The 18,139-nt window shown below is 41.8% G+C and overlaps 2 protein-coding genes across 3 annotated transcripts in view; both read left to right on the forward strand.

The window, feature by feature from the left end:
- The window catches only part of Ifrd1 (interferon related developmental regulator 1), a 36,809-nt gene extending 34,002 nt beyond the window's left edge, over window positions 1-2,807 (forward strand). For both annotated transcript variants that reach the window (XM_076941954.1, XM_034514361.2), the window contains exons 10-12: window positions 1,486-1,614; window positions 1,926-2,021; window positions 2,487-2,807. In XM_076941954.1, the coding sequence (XP_076798069.1) occupies window positions 1,486-1,614; window positions 1,926-2,021; window positions 2,487-2,576 (315 nt within the window). In that variant the 3' untranslated portion in view covers window positions 2,577-2,807. The remainder of the gene's footprint in view (window positions 1-1,485; window positions 1,615-1,925; window positions 2,022-2,486) is intronic.
- A 2,826-nt stretch (window positions 2,808-5,633) lies between these two features.
- Window positions 5,634-17,628, forward strand: Lsmem1 (leucine rich single-pass membrane protein 1). Its single transcript, XM_034513769.2, has 4 exons — window positions 5,634-5,970; window positions 10,162-10,293; window positions 11,929-12,057; window positions 15,708-17,628. The coding sequence occupies exons 2-4, from the start codon at window positions 10,167-10,169 to the stop codon at window positions 15,836-15,838; spliced, it is 387 nt and encodes a 128-aa protein (XP_034369660.1). The 5' UTR covers window positions 5,634-5,970; window positions 10,162-10,166; the 3' UTR covers window positions 15,839-17,628.
- Window positions 17,629-18,139: the final 511 nt, after the last annotated feature.

The raw sequence follows: 18,139 nt of genomic DNA on the forward strand, positions 1-18,139 counted from the left end.
GGGCTAAAGAGGGCAGAGTTTATAAACAGCTAGTAGTTTTGTTCTGTGCTTTGTGTTAGCTGCTAGTGAGAGTATGGGAGAGGGAATCATGAAAAAAAGATAGTTTGAAATATAAATGAGGGTTGGGGAGATGGCTTAATGAGAACAAGCATCTGCTAGACAAGTTTGAGGACCTGCATTGAATCCCCAAAACCTATACCAATAGGTTAGGATCTTACAAAGGCCACATTATAGGTTAGCAAATACCTATCCTCCCAGTGCTCCTACAGTGAGATGGGACAGAGACAGGAGAATCTGGAGGCTCACGGACCGGCCGGCCTGTTGTACACAGTGGCATACAACAGATGAGAAATCCTGATGTCAAGGTGGAAGATGGGGTCAGGACTGACATTGACTGGTTGTCCTCTGGCCTCCATGTGCACACACAAGTGTGTGCACACATACAAACAGAGGAAGTGGGGAAGATGGAGAAGAGAAAGGGAAAGATGGGAATCCTTTATTTAGGAAGCAGAGGGGCTTTAGGAAGGAGGAAAGGATAAGGCTTTAAAAGGAGTTTACAGAACGTGATTGAGAAGTAAGCTCTGAGGTCTAAATGTTCCTTGAGACGAGACTACAAAGCTTGAAAGAATATAGAAGGTTTTTTGACTACCAGGGTGTCACTTCATAGACATGCGCTCTCTTAAACCTGTAGTAACTGACTGATAGGTGGCTTCAAATTTGTAGGCCACAGAATAGATTCAGAGAGCTTACTTACTTACTTGCTAAGTGACAAGCTATGGAAGTCTAGATAGAATTCATATTCCTTCCACTTCATTCTGCTTACTGTGTTTAGAGAAAAGGAACTGAGTAGTTGTGGAATTCACACGTCCCTTCAGGTTTCTTGGATCCCTGTGGCAGTCAGCTGTATGTCCACTGGTGTGATGGTGCAGCGGTAGAATCACTCTGCCTCTGAAACACATCCCTCTTCCCTTCTCTTCTTCCATCTTACCCAGGTTGCGATTGAACTTTGTCTTATTGCCTCAGCCTTCCTGGCATCATAGGTATGCGATGCTGCACCTGCCTTTGTTTTCCTAATAACCTAGCAGAGGTTTCTTGGAATTCCTGGTTGCTTGTTCTTTCCCATGTCTGTTAACCCGTTTATCTTTACTTCCTCCCATAGGTCCCAGGAGTCCATCCGTTCACTGTTCATGCCTTGCCTTGTGCCATTTCTTTCTGTTTGCCAGAAACACTTGACCTTTTCTTCACAAATCAAAACTGTGGCTGTTACCAATTTATCAGTTGTGTCATCAAATTTATACATTATATAGTTCCATGAGGTTCCTGCCCTCTCACATTGAGAGAGACAGAGTAGTTACTAGCCTGACCACACCTTTAATAAAGATTTATCAGTTTCAAATACTGTTCCCTCATCAGTATTTTTTAGAATAGAAATTGTTTGGGTTTTTAGGGCAGGCATGTGATAACTTTGGCTCCTCTGTTGTATAGGAACGGGATTTTCCAACAGAAACTGTTAAATTCGGTCCTGAACGCATGTATATTGATAGCTGGGTCAAAAAACACACCTATGATATGTTTAAAGAGGTTCTTGGATCAGGGATGCAGTACCACTTGCAGGTGAGTGACATCCTTACTTTCATTGAGTGGGGTGGAATTATAGGACTTGACTGGCTTTTGAAGTTAGCTTGATATCCAGGATGCATCCAGGCGTTAAAAAGCAGTAAACATATGCTGGAATATTACTGTTGCGCTATGAAAGAATACAGTTTTACATAGTCCTAGAATGTAAGGTATTAGAGAATACGTTTTCATACCGAGAAAACAGAAAGCTCAGCTTCTGATTTTCAGATAGCCATGTCATTCTGTAGTCAGACTCTGTATCTAGTGAAATAGATATTTGATGTAGGCTTTACCTCTTTTCATTTCAGACAAATGAATTCCTTCGCAATGTATTTGAGCTTGGACCACCTGTGATGCTTGACGCTGCAACACTTAAAACCATGAAGATTTCTCGTTTTGAAAGGGTGGGTTTGTTTTTTGGTTTTTTTTTTTTTTGTTTTTGTTTTTGTTTTTTTTTTTTTTTTAAATAAAATGCACAGCTTCTCTGGTTTCTCTTCAGGTCTTAGAGTCCTTTTGCTTTTTAGGACTAAATACATTGAGGAGAAGTGGACCCAAAACTCTGACCCTGCCTGGTGATAGGAATGTTTGCATGTTTCTTTTACTGGACAGTAACGTAGTGGAATGCCAGGCTCATTTTCCACAAAGAGTCTATAACATGAAACAGTGATTGGTACCATTTCCTTTTTAAGAGATCAACAAATTTTAAGTGTAGTTTGGTTTTTATTGAGGAATTTTCATGCACTTTATCATAGGGTGGTGTTTACCTGTTACCTCTCTAGTTTCTTTGTGGTGTTTTCATTTCCACCTAGTTTCTCTGTTTATAAGGATATTTTGTCTTATTGATCCATGTATATTTTTTTTTATTTCAGCATTTATATAACTCTGCAGCTTTCAAAGCTCGAACAAAAGCTCGAAGCAAATGCCGAGATAAGAGAGCAGATGTTGGAGAATTCTTCTAGATGTCTGAATTTGATGGCTGTTTTCTAATTTCTTCCTTTATTATTATTTTTGCTACTTCTGATGTATATACGCTTTTAGAGACAATTTTTTATCTTGATCAACTTAGATAATTTTTGATGTAGGGGTGGGTTATATTTTAATTTAATGTACAGTGTTACAAATTAATGAGTTCTTTATTCTCTGTAATAATAACTGGTGACCACAAATAAAGTGTTTGTGATGTTGGCTCATATTCTTTGTAGTGAGCAGGTGGTCTTTCACAATAAGAAGGTTAACTTGTTTATACTACTCATCAGAAGTATTGACAGATAATGATACACACACGGCACTTGTGGGTTTGGGGAATGGGTTCGAGTGGAAGGTTGATATTTTGATTTTGTCAGTTAGCTCATCACAAGGCATTATTCCATACTGCACTCACACCCTTGTGTGTTAGATCTTGGGAATTGACAGTAATTAGCCTGTGCCAGAAAGACTGCCAACCCTCACCCCTAACAGTGCAGAACACGACGTGCTACGTGAAACCTGTGCTTTTCACTTTGGAATAAAAGGTCTTTTCCCACTGGAAGTGCTTCTGTGTTAACAGAAGAAATACTGTTTATGACTAAAATAGAGTTCAGAATGAGTCAGGGCAGGCCGGGAGGGAGACAGCCTTTTGAATGTTTGGAACAAAATGAGACAACGCTTTGAGTAATCAAACATTGAAATTAAATACAGCATTATACATAACCGGGACTTCAGTTAGCCAACTTCAAAAGTATTTTTTATTGCCCTTGTGAGGCATCTTGTAAGCATTTTGGTAGTGCATAAAACTTAACCATTAATCTCCACATAGCTTCAATGAGTATAGTTCAGGATACATGGACTCGGTTTCCTTGATGCACAGGGCGGGGCTTAGGAAACATGACACTTGACATGTTTCCCCCCCCCCTTCCCCAAAGTTATTGTTCTGTGTTCCCAACAAACTGCAGTGTTTGGCTAGGGGGTGTCTGTGTGGCTTGTGGTCTTCAGTTCCAGCCCTCAGAGCACATTGGGGAACACTGGAGTCTAGAGTAGCTTTCTTACCTTCGTTTCATATGGGTAACACGGGAAACATTGCCCCTATATTTTCAGTTTTGAGGATGTATTTGTTTTATGTGTCCACCCATGAGTGTTATTTTTCAGGATCTTAATATTGGTTACATGGTAGATACCATTCGTAGTGGGCTGGGCAATCTGGAAGTAAGTTTCATACACTCAATTTTGTTCATTGGAGCTACTGAAATGACTTTTGTTTCCAATTTCTTCTTCCTTAGAGACATTTCTTTAACATTTTCAGTCACACTATCTTGTCTGTGGCTCACATAAAATGACCTACCTTGGTTTAGCCCATGTTTAACTCTTATGTCCCAGCTCTGAGCCTAATTCTGCAGCATTAGTGGGTTCATGCACTCACATTTTTTGAACTGTTATTTATTCCTATTTTCATCTTGTGGTTTATTCCTATGCCTTTTTAAAAACAAAACAAAAACTAGGGCTTGAGGGGATGAGAAATGAGAGCGCTTAACCCACACTTGAGTTTACAAAGATGGAAACCTTAAGTCACCAACCACCAATTCTCAGCCAAATTGCTGTGGCACAAGAATTAATTTTGAAACGTTCAATAGTAGGTGACTCAGCTCTGTGATGGCATTTATTGGATTTCCTGGGAATTGACTGAGTACCGTGAGGGACATTTGAAAGAAAATGCAAGGCCCCAGAATAGACAAATTATGTGACAATGTTTTCTACTGATTCAAAACTTAAAGCAGCATTTTGATATTAAGAACTGTCATACCCTGGTCAAGTCATTGTCTAGGAGTCTAAAGACGGGCCTTCAGGCAGGTGTGATGGGATGGATGTGTGGAGTTTCATCTGCCACTTGACCGTCTGGCAGTGGAGTTCTCAGGCTGTGTTTCCCATTAATGGAGGACTAGTGCTTGAGGGTTATAAAGTTAGAACACTGGGAAAGCAGTGATCAAAATTGAAGCAGGTGCTTCTGCAGATGATACAGGATTTGGGACAGATTGGGTAGTTAGAAGAGTTTTGTTTTTTGACCTGCATGACCAGCTGATGAGAACATCTTCAACTTTGCTGAGGTTAGTTTTAAGACATGTGACAGCACTTTAATAATAAAGTTATCAAGTGCACGGTCTTGGTTCTCAAGCTATGGGAAGACCAACGAAAGCAAGAATGTCCCGAAAGAAACATGTAAGGGAAACTGGGACACAGAGCTATATAATGAGCAGGCAGTTGTGGCGAGGGAAGGCAGCTCATAAACAACTAAGTCTGTTTCAGTCCAAACCCAGCAGCCTGTGTGTGATGTGGCACCCGGAGCTTGCAGACCCCAATTCTCACTGTAGTACCTTTTATGTACACCAGAGGGCAGAAACTGCCATATGTGGAAGGGAAACAAGACTGGTATTCCCAAGAGGCAGATGCACTTAAGCTTAGAAGAGATCTTTTTGGAAGGAATGCTGAAGTGTGCAATCTTTGCACTCACAAACACTTTTTGTAGTTAATTGAAGGCCCAGGAGTCCCTGGACCTGCTGCTATAGTTTAGATCTCTAATGTCTACCTTAAGAAGAGTATGGAAGGCTTGCCTGGTCACCAGCCTGGAACCACTGGAAGATGGTAGACTTAGGAGTGAGGCTGGGTTGAAGACAAGTCCCTCTTTTGCTTCTTGGCTTCATGAGACAAAGCCTCTTTCAGCTGTACCTGCTACCAAGTTTTCTATTGCTGCAAGCCTAGGTCAGAGATCTGAAACAGTGGGCTAGTATAAACCTTTACTCTCTATAAAAGCTGACTGACTTCGGATGCTTTGATACAGGGATGGAAATTGAACACATCAGCCATTATGCTAGTTGTATTATCACAACTATTCCTGTTTACTGAGGTTTCTGTTTGGTCTGGAGTTCCCACACGCCAGCTGTCACAGTGGCAGCTCCTGCCTGCTGCAGGGTATTTATACACAGGAGCACACCATATCAGAAGTGCTAGGAATGTGCTGTCAGCTGATCCAGCCACTTCCACTGAATAAGGACTTTCAACTTCAGCTTAGTAAGAACCACATCAGCTACCAAGCGAATCGATGCCTGCTGGTTTGTTGTTTTAAAGCAAAGTTTCAGCAATGCATATCTAAAACTCTTAGACATTATAGGCGAAGCCCATGCAGGGAATCTTGCATTGCTTGGCTAAATTTACACTAAATATAGACCACCAATTATGTGCTGGGTTGATGGGCCTCAGGGGAGCACTTGTGAGCAACAGGAAAATCAAGAGCAAACTACAGAATTGGTAGAAAGCTTTGCTGTACTTGGTTCCTGAATAGTTGCCTTTTCCGGCTACCTGAGCAGTCCAGGCTCACGGTTTTTTGTAAGTAATTTGCATGTTATTCCTTACTGAGACAGAGTGATGATTCTGGAGTCATTGGGGTTCTCATTGCATGCGTCCTGTGCTTTTTGACTGCTCATAGAAAAGACGTACAGTTGGTTTTAAAAATTACCTCCTGACTCTGAAGCATGAACTCAGAAGTGCCGTTCATAAATGGCCTTGACTCACTCAAGGAAGTGTCCTGTTAAGCTTTGAGTTCAGCCTTCATTGGTAAACAGTTATGAGTTTGTAGCATACAATATGGTGTGAGTAATTTTTCTGCTTTGATACCAATACCGGCAGGGGGAACATACAACGGGTTTTTTCAGAGACAATTTTTATTTGTTGAAGTGTCCTACTGGTAGAAAATCAAGCAATTATTAAATGATGAAAGACTCAGCTGTTAGCAGTGATCAAGATCACAGGAAAATGAAACTACTTACGCGTCTCAGTTCCAGGATCAGAAAGGGTTCCGCCAAAAAGATGCTGCCTTGGCCGTTGGTGAATAGGCAGATCCGCACAGTAGAGTTGGGCAGGAAGGCCAAGTTAGTGTGCCACAGAATGGGGGACACTCTGCACCAGCCTTGGTGGTTGTTCCTGAATGCCCTCATTTCAGCTGCCAAAGATAGCAACCACTGGCGTCAACAGCTGTGGGTTCTGGTTTTCAAGATGTGTCCTTGTATCCATTTACTGGCAGGGTCCCTTGCAAGCCACCTGCAGGCTCTCGGAGGCCATGAATCACACTGTCTTTTTTCTCTACTAATTTGTCGTTCATTTTAACATGTTGCAATACTGAAAAGGTTTATTGAAAAAACATCTACCGATGTGAGCTCACTGTAAAGACGTTTTCTTCCAGAACACTCCAGTATTTACTTGGTTTATCTTAGATGTAGAAAAAAAAAACCTTGAACAAATTTTATTACAGATTCTATTCTAAATTATATGTGTGGGAGGGGCATGTTCATGCCACAAAACTTAATGGAGGTCAGAGGACAAGTTGCAGGAGTCGGTTCTCATTGAACAAAGGTGACGAACATTGAGTTCAGGCTGCCAGGCTTAGTGCCACATCTCCGTCCCTTAGGTATCTTCTTAGTCTGTGGCAAGTAGAGTTTATTAATTGGACTATTACTTTGAAAGCAGGACTTTTTAGCAATGACTTTTATAGCTAGTCTTCTACTTTGTAAATAGTTCTCTGTACACCTCTCCCCTCCCCCCGCAACAGTAGTGACATTCCTGAGGGTGGAACGGATATTAAGTCAGATTCAGAAATGAACTGTGTCTCAGTTACCATGCCCAAAATAGAAGCTGTGTTTGCAACAATGATCCAACCAAGTGACACATGCAGCTTTTTTTTTTCCCGGTCCCCTCCCCTCTCCACAAAAAAATAGTATTTGGGATAATAAAGTATAAGGAGGTGATGAAACAGAAAGCACTTCTGGAAGTGTGGTTTTAAGCCCGGCACCTAGGCATCCAACAGCATTTTGAGGGCGTGGCTTATCTTCTGAGGGGTGAGGTTTGTTCTCTCTACAGCACTTTCCCTCACAGCTGCTGCTGGTTTTGTTTTTAACTGTATCATGTCAAGTCATTCTCTTAGGACTGCCCCGTGCAGTATATTTGAAGTTCAATAATTTCAATATTTAAAGTGCTTTATAATGACGACTCCATACATGCATTATTTCCGATTAAATTTCAGGATAATGAAAACACACAGTTTGAATTCATGAGAAAAAAAATCAGTGCACGACTTTCTGATCTTACAGTGTCTCTTAGCTAGGGATCTATGAATATGTCTAACACAAGTACCACTAAATTTGCAGGTGCTACTTAGAAAGCCTCCGCCCCTCCCCCAGCATGCACATATAAGCCACTTGTGTGTAGGCACTCACAGGCCTGAGGAGGAGGTTGGATCCCCAGGAGCTGGAGTTAAAGGTGGTTATGAGGTGCCTGATGTGAGTGCTAGGAACCAAACTCAGGTCCTAGAGTAAAGCAGGAGGCTTTCCTAATGGCTGAGCCATTGCTCCAGTTCTGAGGCTTTTGATTCTTGATATGTACTTTAAGGGGCTCAGTAAGCATGTGATACTTTTCTCCAGATGTTCTGTGGATATATTAGTACTCATCCCCACTTAGTTTCTAATAACTTTATGGTTGGGTCTTAAAAGGAATCTCTTCAAGAGAATGGTGTCAGGAAGAAATGTGTTGCCACCTATAAGCAGGCACATTGCTGCATTCTCCTACTCTTTCTGAGGATTATTTTAATTATGTCTATGTGTGTCTGAGTATGTGCATGTAAGTGCAGGTACCTAAAAAGGCCACAAGAGGGGGTTGGGTCTCCTGGAGCTGGAGTTACAGATGGTTGTAAACCACTAGACACAGGTGCTGAGAATTGAACTCAGGTCCTCTGCAAGAACAGCACTCACCCACATCTGAGCCGTCTCACTAGCCCCCTACCTTGTCTTTCTAAAATGCCTTTAGACCCCAGACTTCATATCACCACTAACAAACTTTTTGATAAGGAAAAAAAAACTTTCTTAGTCATTAAATCTATATCTTGGAAGCCTTTTCACATCTTTCAATGATCCAGAGTTTCTTATTATGTTAGAGTATGTGTGTGCATGTGCACATGTGTGCATGTGTGTGTGTGTAGGCAGGAGGTCAGTGTCACGAGTCTTCTCTTTCTACCTTGAGACAGAGTCTCTCTTTTTTTTTTTTTTTTTTTTTTTTTTGTTTTTCGAGATAGGGTTTCTCTGTATAATCCTGGCTGTTCTGGAACTCACTCTGTAGACCAGGCTTGCCTCGAACTCAGAAATTTGCCTGCCTCTGCCTCCCAAGTGCTGGGATTAAAGGCATGTGCCACCACCGCCCGGCGAGACAGAATCTCTTAACAAACCGATAGCTCACTGCTTTGGCTAGACTGGCTGGCCAACGAAGCCCTGCAATCTACTTGTCTCCTCCATCACCCATCACTGGAGTTATAGATGGACACCACAGCACCCTGCTTTTCTGTACTGGAGATGTGAAGTCAGGACCTCAATCTTGTGAACAAGCACTTTACTCAATGAGACATCTTTCCAGCCATGCATTAAAGAGGCATCAGTATAGGCTTGTCTAGTCTATTCAGGCTTCTCAGTGTGGAAGTTGTGCTGTCCTGAGAGAATATTACCTTACATGTAAGCCTCAGCCGAAAAAGTATCTGTTATGTAGGTGATCTTAGTTTTTTAGAAACCTGGTGGAAGAGAGCAGAAGTCTCAGGACAATCAAGATTCCTCTTTCTACTGGCTGGAGAGATGGCAGTTAAGAGCACTCTCTGTTCTTGCAGAGTACCTGGGTTCAGATCCAGTTACTCACACGGTAGCTTACCACCTACCTTAACTTTACTTCTAAGAAATCCAGCTGTCTTTTCTAGCTTCCTTGGACATCTGGCATGTATATGGAACACAAACATACATGCAAGCAAATATTCACACAGAAAATAGAAATAACAATGGCAAGGTGTTAGTACACATGTTTGCTAAGATTTGGTCCTGGAAATCCATAGCCTGCATCGAATGGCTAAACGATGTATCTGAGGACAAAAACTCAAGCCGTTATTTACCCTGTGCGTGTAGGAGGGTGCTTAAGTGCCATGTGGCAGACAGAGGGGCAGCCTGGGAGATTCCTTTCTTTCCTTCCACCACATGGATTTCTGAAATCAAACTCAGGCTGTGTGTGTATGCGTGTTAAATTAGGAAATTAGACGGGCTCATAGTTAAATATTGATCTGTCTGTTTTATGGTCATTTTGTTAACTAGCTTATTTTGTCTTTATAAGTAGTGTTTTTGCACAGAGAACTTGAAGCATATTAAATTAGGAATCACGTAATAGGAAAAAAAAAAACATTTTGAGAGGCAATTATGAAACAAAAAAACAGACCCAGAGGAAACAAGATAGAAGTGGGCAGGCTGAAGAGGAGAGAAGAGTGTCACAGACAAGCAGGATATGAACGGCTGTATGTTAACCACACATTTGAGTCTGGCAAGCAAAGAATATCCACTGCATTGTCCAACCAAGGAAGGCTTTCCTCTAGACCCAGCGTGTTTCACCCCTAGCCCAGCATCTGTGGCTGGTAACTGGTGTGTCTCTCCAGCTTCCCGCTGGTCTGGCTTGCACAGCTCCCAAGCCCAGCCTCTTCCTCCTAATGCTGGTGCTTTCTTTCAGGCACAATGACTCATTCCTCTCAGGATGCTGGCTCTCATGGCATCCACGAAGAAGGGAAACTCTATGTTGTGGATTCCATCAATGACTTAAACAAACTCAATCTCTGTCCGACGGAATCACAACATCTATTCTGTATGTATGATCCTGGAAGCACGACTTTGGGACTTCCTAAAAACATCAGGGGCGTGGTGGATGTGTTTCGTGCTGTGGGGGCAGGGTGGGCATCAGCAATCACTGGGAAATGTTGTTTATCATTTAGCAGCTTTTATTTTGGGCTCCCATTCTGTCAAAGCATTATTGACTTTTTGGGCTAAACTAGAAGCTAGGCATAGTGGCCCGTGCTTGTATTTCCAACACTTGGAAGGGTGAGGCAGGGGGATCATAAATGTAAGGTCAGCTTGGACTATAATAGGTAGTTCCTGGTAGCCTGCCTGCATAGTAAGACCCTGCTCCATGCCCTGTTTTTTTTTTTTTTTTTTTTTTTTTTTTTTTTTTTTTTTTCCCCTTTAAAGCTCTAGAGGAGAAACCAATGGTGTTCTGTTGCTGGGTACAGGGATTGCTCAGTCCCTCTTGGCTGTTGTGTCTCTTGGTGACCATGGTTAGGTTCATTATAATATCTTGTTTTGTTTTTGTTGTTTTTTTTTTTTAATCAAAGAATACCGAGGAAAATGCTCAACAACACATTCATCCACTTATTTTAAAAATCATTAAAATTCTGTTATGCAAAAAGTCGACTTCCTTCTCTATTTACAAATTACAAATTGCCCAATTAAAATGTTAAAAGAGACATGAGAACAAACCCAAAACCTCCTGAATACACAGTGTATCCTGCTCTCTAAGTGTTAGAAACCAGGCCTTTGAGGGGGGGCCCTGGGCCCCATCTTTCTAGCTTAACTGATGACTGACACAGGTGTGACTGGCCCATTTGCCATTTGCTTCGTGCACACTCTACGCTTACTGTCCAGTTCTGTAACTGTTATTTCCATTCATTTCTGGGTTCTTCCTTTTGTTCAGATCCTCGCCTGGTTTTAGTGCAGTGGGAAGGGAGGTGTTGGTGTCAGTTGTGGTGTGGCGAGGGTTAGGAAGCGGCAGCTGTTGACAGGCTGGAACATGGGATGTATTTGATTAGATAAGCAAGCAGTATAACTTGTGGGGCTCACGGCTCTTAGTCAAGTTTATCTGTGCGTTTTTAGGCACCTAAGAGTTACAAAATAGCTAATGAGAGGCAATTCCCAGCACAGGGCATTGAGAGGAACTGGCTTCTAGAGCCGATCTTGGAAATAGCTTTAAGAAACCAAAATGCCCCAGGGGCTCTTTTGTCTAAATGGATATAGACCTGAGAGATTATTCTGATAATAAAAGCAGTTTCCTGGGATACACCACACAGCTTTTGGTCTTCCACTCAGGGAGGGCATCACATACCTAGCTCTGTTTAGGTTACCTAGGAGATGGCCAGTACAGCCTCACCAATTTTCTATTCTTCTCCAAAGAATAATTCATGCCCCTCTACTCCACAGTGGGCAGTTTTCAAAGAACCTTCCTTTCAAACAGGTTCAAGGACATTTAGCTCAAGGCTATTCTTTTTTTTTTTTTTTTTTTTTTTTTTTTTTTTTTTGAATTCCAACAGAGAAGGTAAACAGTTCCAACATTGCTTGTCCAAAGACATCCCTAATGCAGAAGTCACTTTCCAGGGCTGTCCAGGGAAAATGAGTGTGTCCATCACATCTCTGAGAGATGCGAAGATTCTGTCACTTTGTTTCCTATCAGCTTTGGAGGACAAAATTCCAAATGTTGACACGACCCCAGGAAATGGAAGGCGGGGGTTGTTTTTCCTGGGGCTGCTCCTGGTGTTAACCGTCAGCTTGGCGCTGGTCTTCTTCGCCATCTTCCTAATAAGTAAGTACTTCAGGCAGATCTGTCTCTACTTGTGTGTGTGTCCTTTATAGCTGCTTCTTCTGAAGTTAGCGCACCCTAGTCATCAGAAATTTCCAAGAGGAGCAGGAAGGAGACCCAGTGTCTTAAGGGCACTTTGTTGCTCCTGGATTGGGTCCTTGGGTACAAGTCCAGGGCTTGCTCCCACAGCGCCAGGTTACAGTTATAAGTGTATATAAGTTTTTAATTTGTCACCCGGAGCCTCTGCTGCCAAACTGTACGCAACGTGTCCTACTTAATTTTAGTTTTCTTTATTCAGCACATAAATATATTCATCACATTTACATATAACACGCATTTTCTGGAGATTTTAACTCCTTGTCATGTTTCCTCATTTACATATTTCCCAGAAGGCTGTTCTGCAGCAAGGGCTCAAGCTAATGGCTAGAGCTAGCTCTGGGGTTGTGAGCGTGAGTTACTTCTGTCCGGTTGCTTCTGCTCTGTCTGCTCTTGGCCTGGGCAATACACAGAGGTTTTCCCATACCTGCTCCTCAGACTAGAGACCCCTAAGCTGATCATGTCTCTGTTCTGTCTGCATAGCAGTAGAGCTGTCTACCTTAAATGTGACGTGTGTGTAGTCCTCTCCATCAGAGCTACCACAATTCTCTCTTAGATGACCTTTAAAAAATTATTATGGGAATTGTTACTGTATTCTTTCATACTACAGAAAGCTACACAGAGTTGGGGAGGATGCTGTCTTTGACAGCATTTTGAGTCTTCCATCTTGTTACTGTTTTCTGCCCTTTCATGCTTTTGGCACCTGACAAGTTTTCTCTTTTTGAGGCAGGATCTCACTACATAGTCCAGGCCAAACCTTGACAGTGAGATCCTCTTGTCCCAGCCTCCTGAGTTCTGGGAGTATAGGCATGTGTCACCACATCTGTCTTGCTTTCAGCAATTTTAAATAAGAAACGGAACATCGTGTCTTTGCAATGTTTCTTATTTAAGTTCATTTAGGGGCAGGGGAGGTAGTGCTGTTGATGATAATAAGACTCCTTTGGGTGTGTGAGGCTGAGCTTGTGGGGAGGGATATCGCATGACCTTTCCTGTGGGGACATGATAAAAAAATGTCTATTCACCCCACCCAGACAGACCAAAAGAAATGACCGCACTCAAACCCAGCTTGGTGAACCAATGGGTTTACTGAGATTATTTATATGCATTAAAGGTGTATTAGTAACTTTTCTGTTGCGGTGATAAAAACATACAGCAAAAGGCACCTTAAAGAAAGGGAGTTTGTCCATGATGCTGGGGAGGCATGACAGCAGGCAACAGGCATGGTGGCAGGAGCAGGAAGCTGAGAGCTGAGCCAAATCTTTCACCACAAACATCAGCCCCTACCCCCAAGGAGGTAACTCCTCTAATAAGGCTCCACCATCTAAACCTCTCCAAGCAAGGGTACCTCAAAGGCAGTTTGCATCACCAGGATGCTGGGAATGGAATTCTGCTCATTTGAAAGAGCAGCAATTGACCCCCTCCTCCCCCTCCTATTCTCCTCCCCCCACCTCTCTCTTCCTCCTCCTCTTCTTCCTCCTCACAGGGTTTCTCTTTGTAGCTGTGGTTGTCTTGGAACTCGCTCTGTAGACCAGGCTGGCCTTGAACTCACAGAGATACACCTGCCTCTGCCTCCCGAGTGCTGGGATTAAAGCTGTGCACCACTGCCTGGCTTTTTTTCTTCTTCTTCTTCTCTTCTTTACATCGCCTCTTCTGTGATGTTCTGTGTGTCTTGGAGGGAGTAACAAAAGGCATGTTGTTCACACATCCCCAGGAGAAGCCACAAAAAAATGATGTTTAATTGCTTCTTTTCCTCCTAGATTATGTGCCTTTCCCCTTAGAAGCAGTAGGTGAATTATCTTTGCAATAAATGTAAGCTCGTAGCTAGCTATCAACATGAGAGGGTCAGCCTAACCCATAGGTGCAAAAGGATTACTAGGTTCTTATTCTGAAACGTTGACATGTTAGCCTAAAATAAATGAATGGTCTGCTTGTTATCCTGCCATGCTTAACTTCAGGTAATGACCTAGTTAAACTATCTGGAGATAGTTTAGATGTGTCTATAGATCAATGAGCAATCCAAAGGGAGTCCTCTCTTCTATAGGTTAAGGGGAAGGATAAGAGAAATAACAATACAACTGTCATATGTGAGGTGTGTAGTCCTAGGTACTACACACAAAATACTTGATGGCTGTCTGTCAAAAATCCTTCCAAAAACTGTAGTATAGTGTGCCGCGCCAACCCTGACCAGCAGGAATTAAGACAGGGAACAACCAGTTCCTTCTCACAGCAGTTTACTCAGGATGCTTAGCAGTTGGTAGTCAAGATGGCGAGCCCGTGATCCCTTCCTGGGCGCAGCTTATAAACCCTGCCAGGAGCCCATGAACTCATGCCGCGTGCACCATACAGCTGAGGTCACTAAACAGCAAAACAAGCTATGTGGGATAAACAATATATTTATCAGAGTGTGCTTCAGCTGTTATAGGCTTTTGAAACCCAAGTCTTTCATCAGGGTATATGGTTCCAGATGGCTGCAAAGTTGATCTAGCCGCTTTCTACTAAAGTCGGCTCCCAACAGTATAGGATCTAAAAGGATTTTTCTTTCTTTTCTTTCTTTTTTAAATATAATACTGAGGAGTGGACCTGGGGCTTTGTGCAATCAGGCAACTTTCATACCACAAAATGGATTGCTAGCCTCCTTTTACTTTTAATTTTGAGACATACCCACTAGATTGCCTTAAACTCACTGAATAGCCCAGTTAGGTGGATAAACTTGTGATCCTCCTGCCTCGGGCTTCTGAGTAGTTGGAATCACATGATGACATTACTATGCCATGCTCTTGAGTTGACTGTTGGTAAAACTGAAGCCTCATAAGCTCAAGGTGAAGCAGCTAACAAGAGCCATTCGGGACTCAGGGACTCTGGCATACAGAATAAGGAGAACATGGATGTCACTGTCTGTTTCTAAAAAGATTTACTGTTTAATGTGTATGAACATCTTGAATGCATAAGTATTTTATGTTGAGGACAGGATTACATTGAGTAAGAACAGGAAAAATTAGGGAGAAAATAAGAGTGTCTCTATGCTGAGTGGAATGGCATACACTTGTAACCCCAAAGCTTGGCAGAGACAGGGAACATGAGTTCAAGACCAACCTGAGATACACAATGAGACCCTGCGTCACAAAAAGTATTTTTTTATGGTACAAGCACCCTAGGCCAGATGTATTAATCTCATTACTGTGTGCGTGTGTGTGTCTGCATGTTCATATGTATGCAGGCACAAATAGATGTTGAAATCCAGAGAATATAATTTTCTGGATAATGAGGGAAAGCCATTTTTGAGAAAGGGCCTGGAAATGAAACAATGTGACAATCACTCATGAAGAACTAATCAGACATACTGATAGCCCCTGACACATCCTTCTCAGCCAGAATTTTTTGGAGTTGTCAGGTGTGGTCTAGCCTGGCACTAGGAGGTTGTAAGCATAGTTCACTTTCTTTCTGGGCGTCTCGGATACATGGGGATTGGCCAAGGGTGCTTCTCAGTACTCAGTTGAGTACCCGCACAGGGCGCCCTCTGTTGGCTCTACTGTAACAGTCTGTTTTCCATTTTCAAGTTCAAACAGGAAACAAGATGGAGGATGTGTCAAGAAGACTGGCGGCCGAGGGAAAGGACATAGATGATCTTAAGAAAATCAACAACATGATCGTAAAGCGGCTCAATCAACTGGACTCCGAACAGAACTGAAAGGATTTCCCCCTAAGAGTGGTCATCGATATGGGAGCTTCTCACTTGCTGGAAGTACACTAGGTTAGGACTGAGAAAGTACTGTGCTTCAGGCAGCGGATACGATTATACCTTCTGTTTCTAGGATGGAAATAACGCCCAGGCAAGGAATTTAAGGATGGCAGCTGAAAAGGGGTGAACTTGATTCAGCCTTATTGACTGCTAGCTGGCTGCTTCTGTTTTGGTGGGGTTAGAGCGGTGGGTGACTGGCACGGAGAGAAGAGTCAGCAGCAAGAGAACTTAGCTCTTCACATGCGACTACTTTTTGAAAATAAGCTTGGTTTAAAAGATTTTCAGTGTTCCAGTGAGGTCTCTGATATCTCATGTTCCTGTACAGATTCCCTCACAAGCCTAAAAAAAATCCACGGAACTGACTGTGCTGAAGCGAACCAGGTGCTCACTCTTTTCAGTAGTGTTCTTTTCGGGTGACACACATTGATAACAGCGTCCGAGCGCCGTTCGGTGATCGCTGGAGAAAACATGCGTAGTATGATGTGCGTGTGGTGAAGCTGAGGGACAAGAGAGAATGTCTATGTTTCCTGAGCTCCTGCATCGTGAAAATCATCTGGCTCTAGAGACCCTACCATGCACATGTGCAAAGAGGGAAGTATGTCTATATATAATCTATAAGCCCTGCTAGCTTCGTCATGAAAAAAAAATCCCTTGGTATCCTGTTCACGGCTTTGGAAGAAACTGGTTAGGTTTGTGTGGCCTTTGCTAAATTAGCATAGAAAATTGTGTATTTGGAAGCTTTCTGGTTTTAGCAAGAATAAGGTATGATGTGTATGACAAGATTGAGGCAAAACGGATGCGTTTAAAAGCATGAATTTTTATTTAATTAAAATACACTGCTATAATTCAGTTGAGGAATTATTGAATTTTTTTGTCATTTTTGTTTATTCAAAACATTTGAATTTACTTGAAAATGAAGCAGTTGTAAAACCACATTTTGAATAATAGTAGATGATGAAATAAACACGAAGAATTTTACTTCTATTCTTTCTTTATTATTAGTTTTTACATTAAAATATTTATATTGTATACTTTTTCTTAAAATTGATCAATATGCAGGATATTAAAAATATAAAATTTGTAATTACTGGGTCATATTGATCTGTTAATGGCAAATCCTTATCGTAAGGATTTATTGGAAAATTGTTTCAAAAACTACAAGGTCTGATGGCACAGCTCTAAGAAACCATTCATTTCTTTCTACTTACTCTATGTTTTTTTTCTTTCTACTTACATGGTGCACATTTTTATACTCAGTAATAAACAATCTTTATTCAAAAGCATTGTGAATTTTATAATGTGAAACATTTGAAAAATATGTATTTTAAAGTGGGCTCTGGGGGTAAAACTCAGGTCTTCATGCTTGCAAGACATGAGTTTTGATGACTGAGCCCTCTCTGCAGCCCCCTGAAAGTAATTTTATTCTTCTTTTTCATCTTGCTTATATTGTACATACAGATGGAGGCATGGCGACCACTCTGGCATTCACAGTCTGAAAAATACCATAGCTTGTAGTATTGTATTCACAAATCAAAGACTTCTATTGAGATAGGAAAAGTTCTGATGGGGCCAGAGAGGATGCTCAGCAGGAAAAGGGACTTGCCAGACCTGATGACCTATATCCAATTCCCAGAAATCAAATGTCTAAGAGAGAGAGAAAAGGGGAGAGAGAGAAAAGGGGGGAGAGGAAGAAAGGGAGGGAGAGAGAGAAGGAGAGAGAGATAGGAGGAGGGAAGAGGAAGGGGAGGTGGAGGGGGAGGGAGAAGGAAGGGAAAGGGGGAGGTGTGTCATGGGTTCATTTGTGTATACATAAACAGACAGACAGACACACATATATTCACACTATAGTTTCTAAAAATGTATTGGCTGGCTGCATGGCAATAGCAAGACACAGCAGGTAAGACATGGGCTGGCACTCTCACTTCCTGAATCAAGTCCTGGTTGTTATTGCTGATTGTGACTTTGGAAAAATAATTAGTAAAATTGGATGCTTATAAATTTTATTTTATAGCATTATTCTGAGGCTTTAGAGAAGTGACAAATGTGAAGGAATGAAAAGTGTTTGAAACAAGAACAATTTGTTGAATGTACTCAAAATAACTAGTCTGTATTGCTAAATTATTATTGTTAAAGTATTAGACATGGCACTATGAAAATAAACTGGTGTATTTAAACATAAATCTATTGGTAGAGACCCAATTATTTTTGAATGCTATTTAAGATCATAGCATCATATCATCAGACAAAGGA

Source organism: Arvicanthis niloticus, chromosome 11, assembly GCF_011762505.2.
Source record: "Arvicanthis niloticus isolate mArvNil1 chromosome 11, mArvNil1.pat.X, whole genome shotgun sequence".
Classification (NCBI taxonomy): Eukaryota; Metazoa; Chordata; class Mammalia; order Rodentia; family Muridae; genus Arvicanthis; species Arvicanthis niloticus.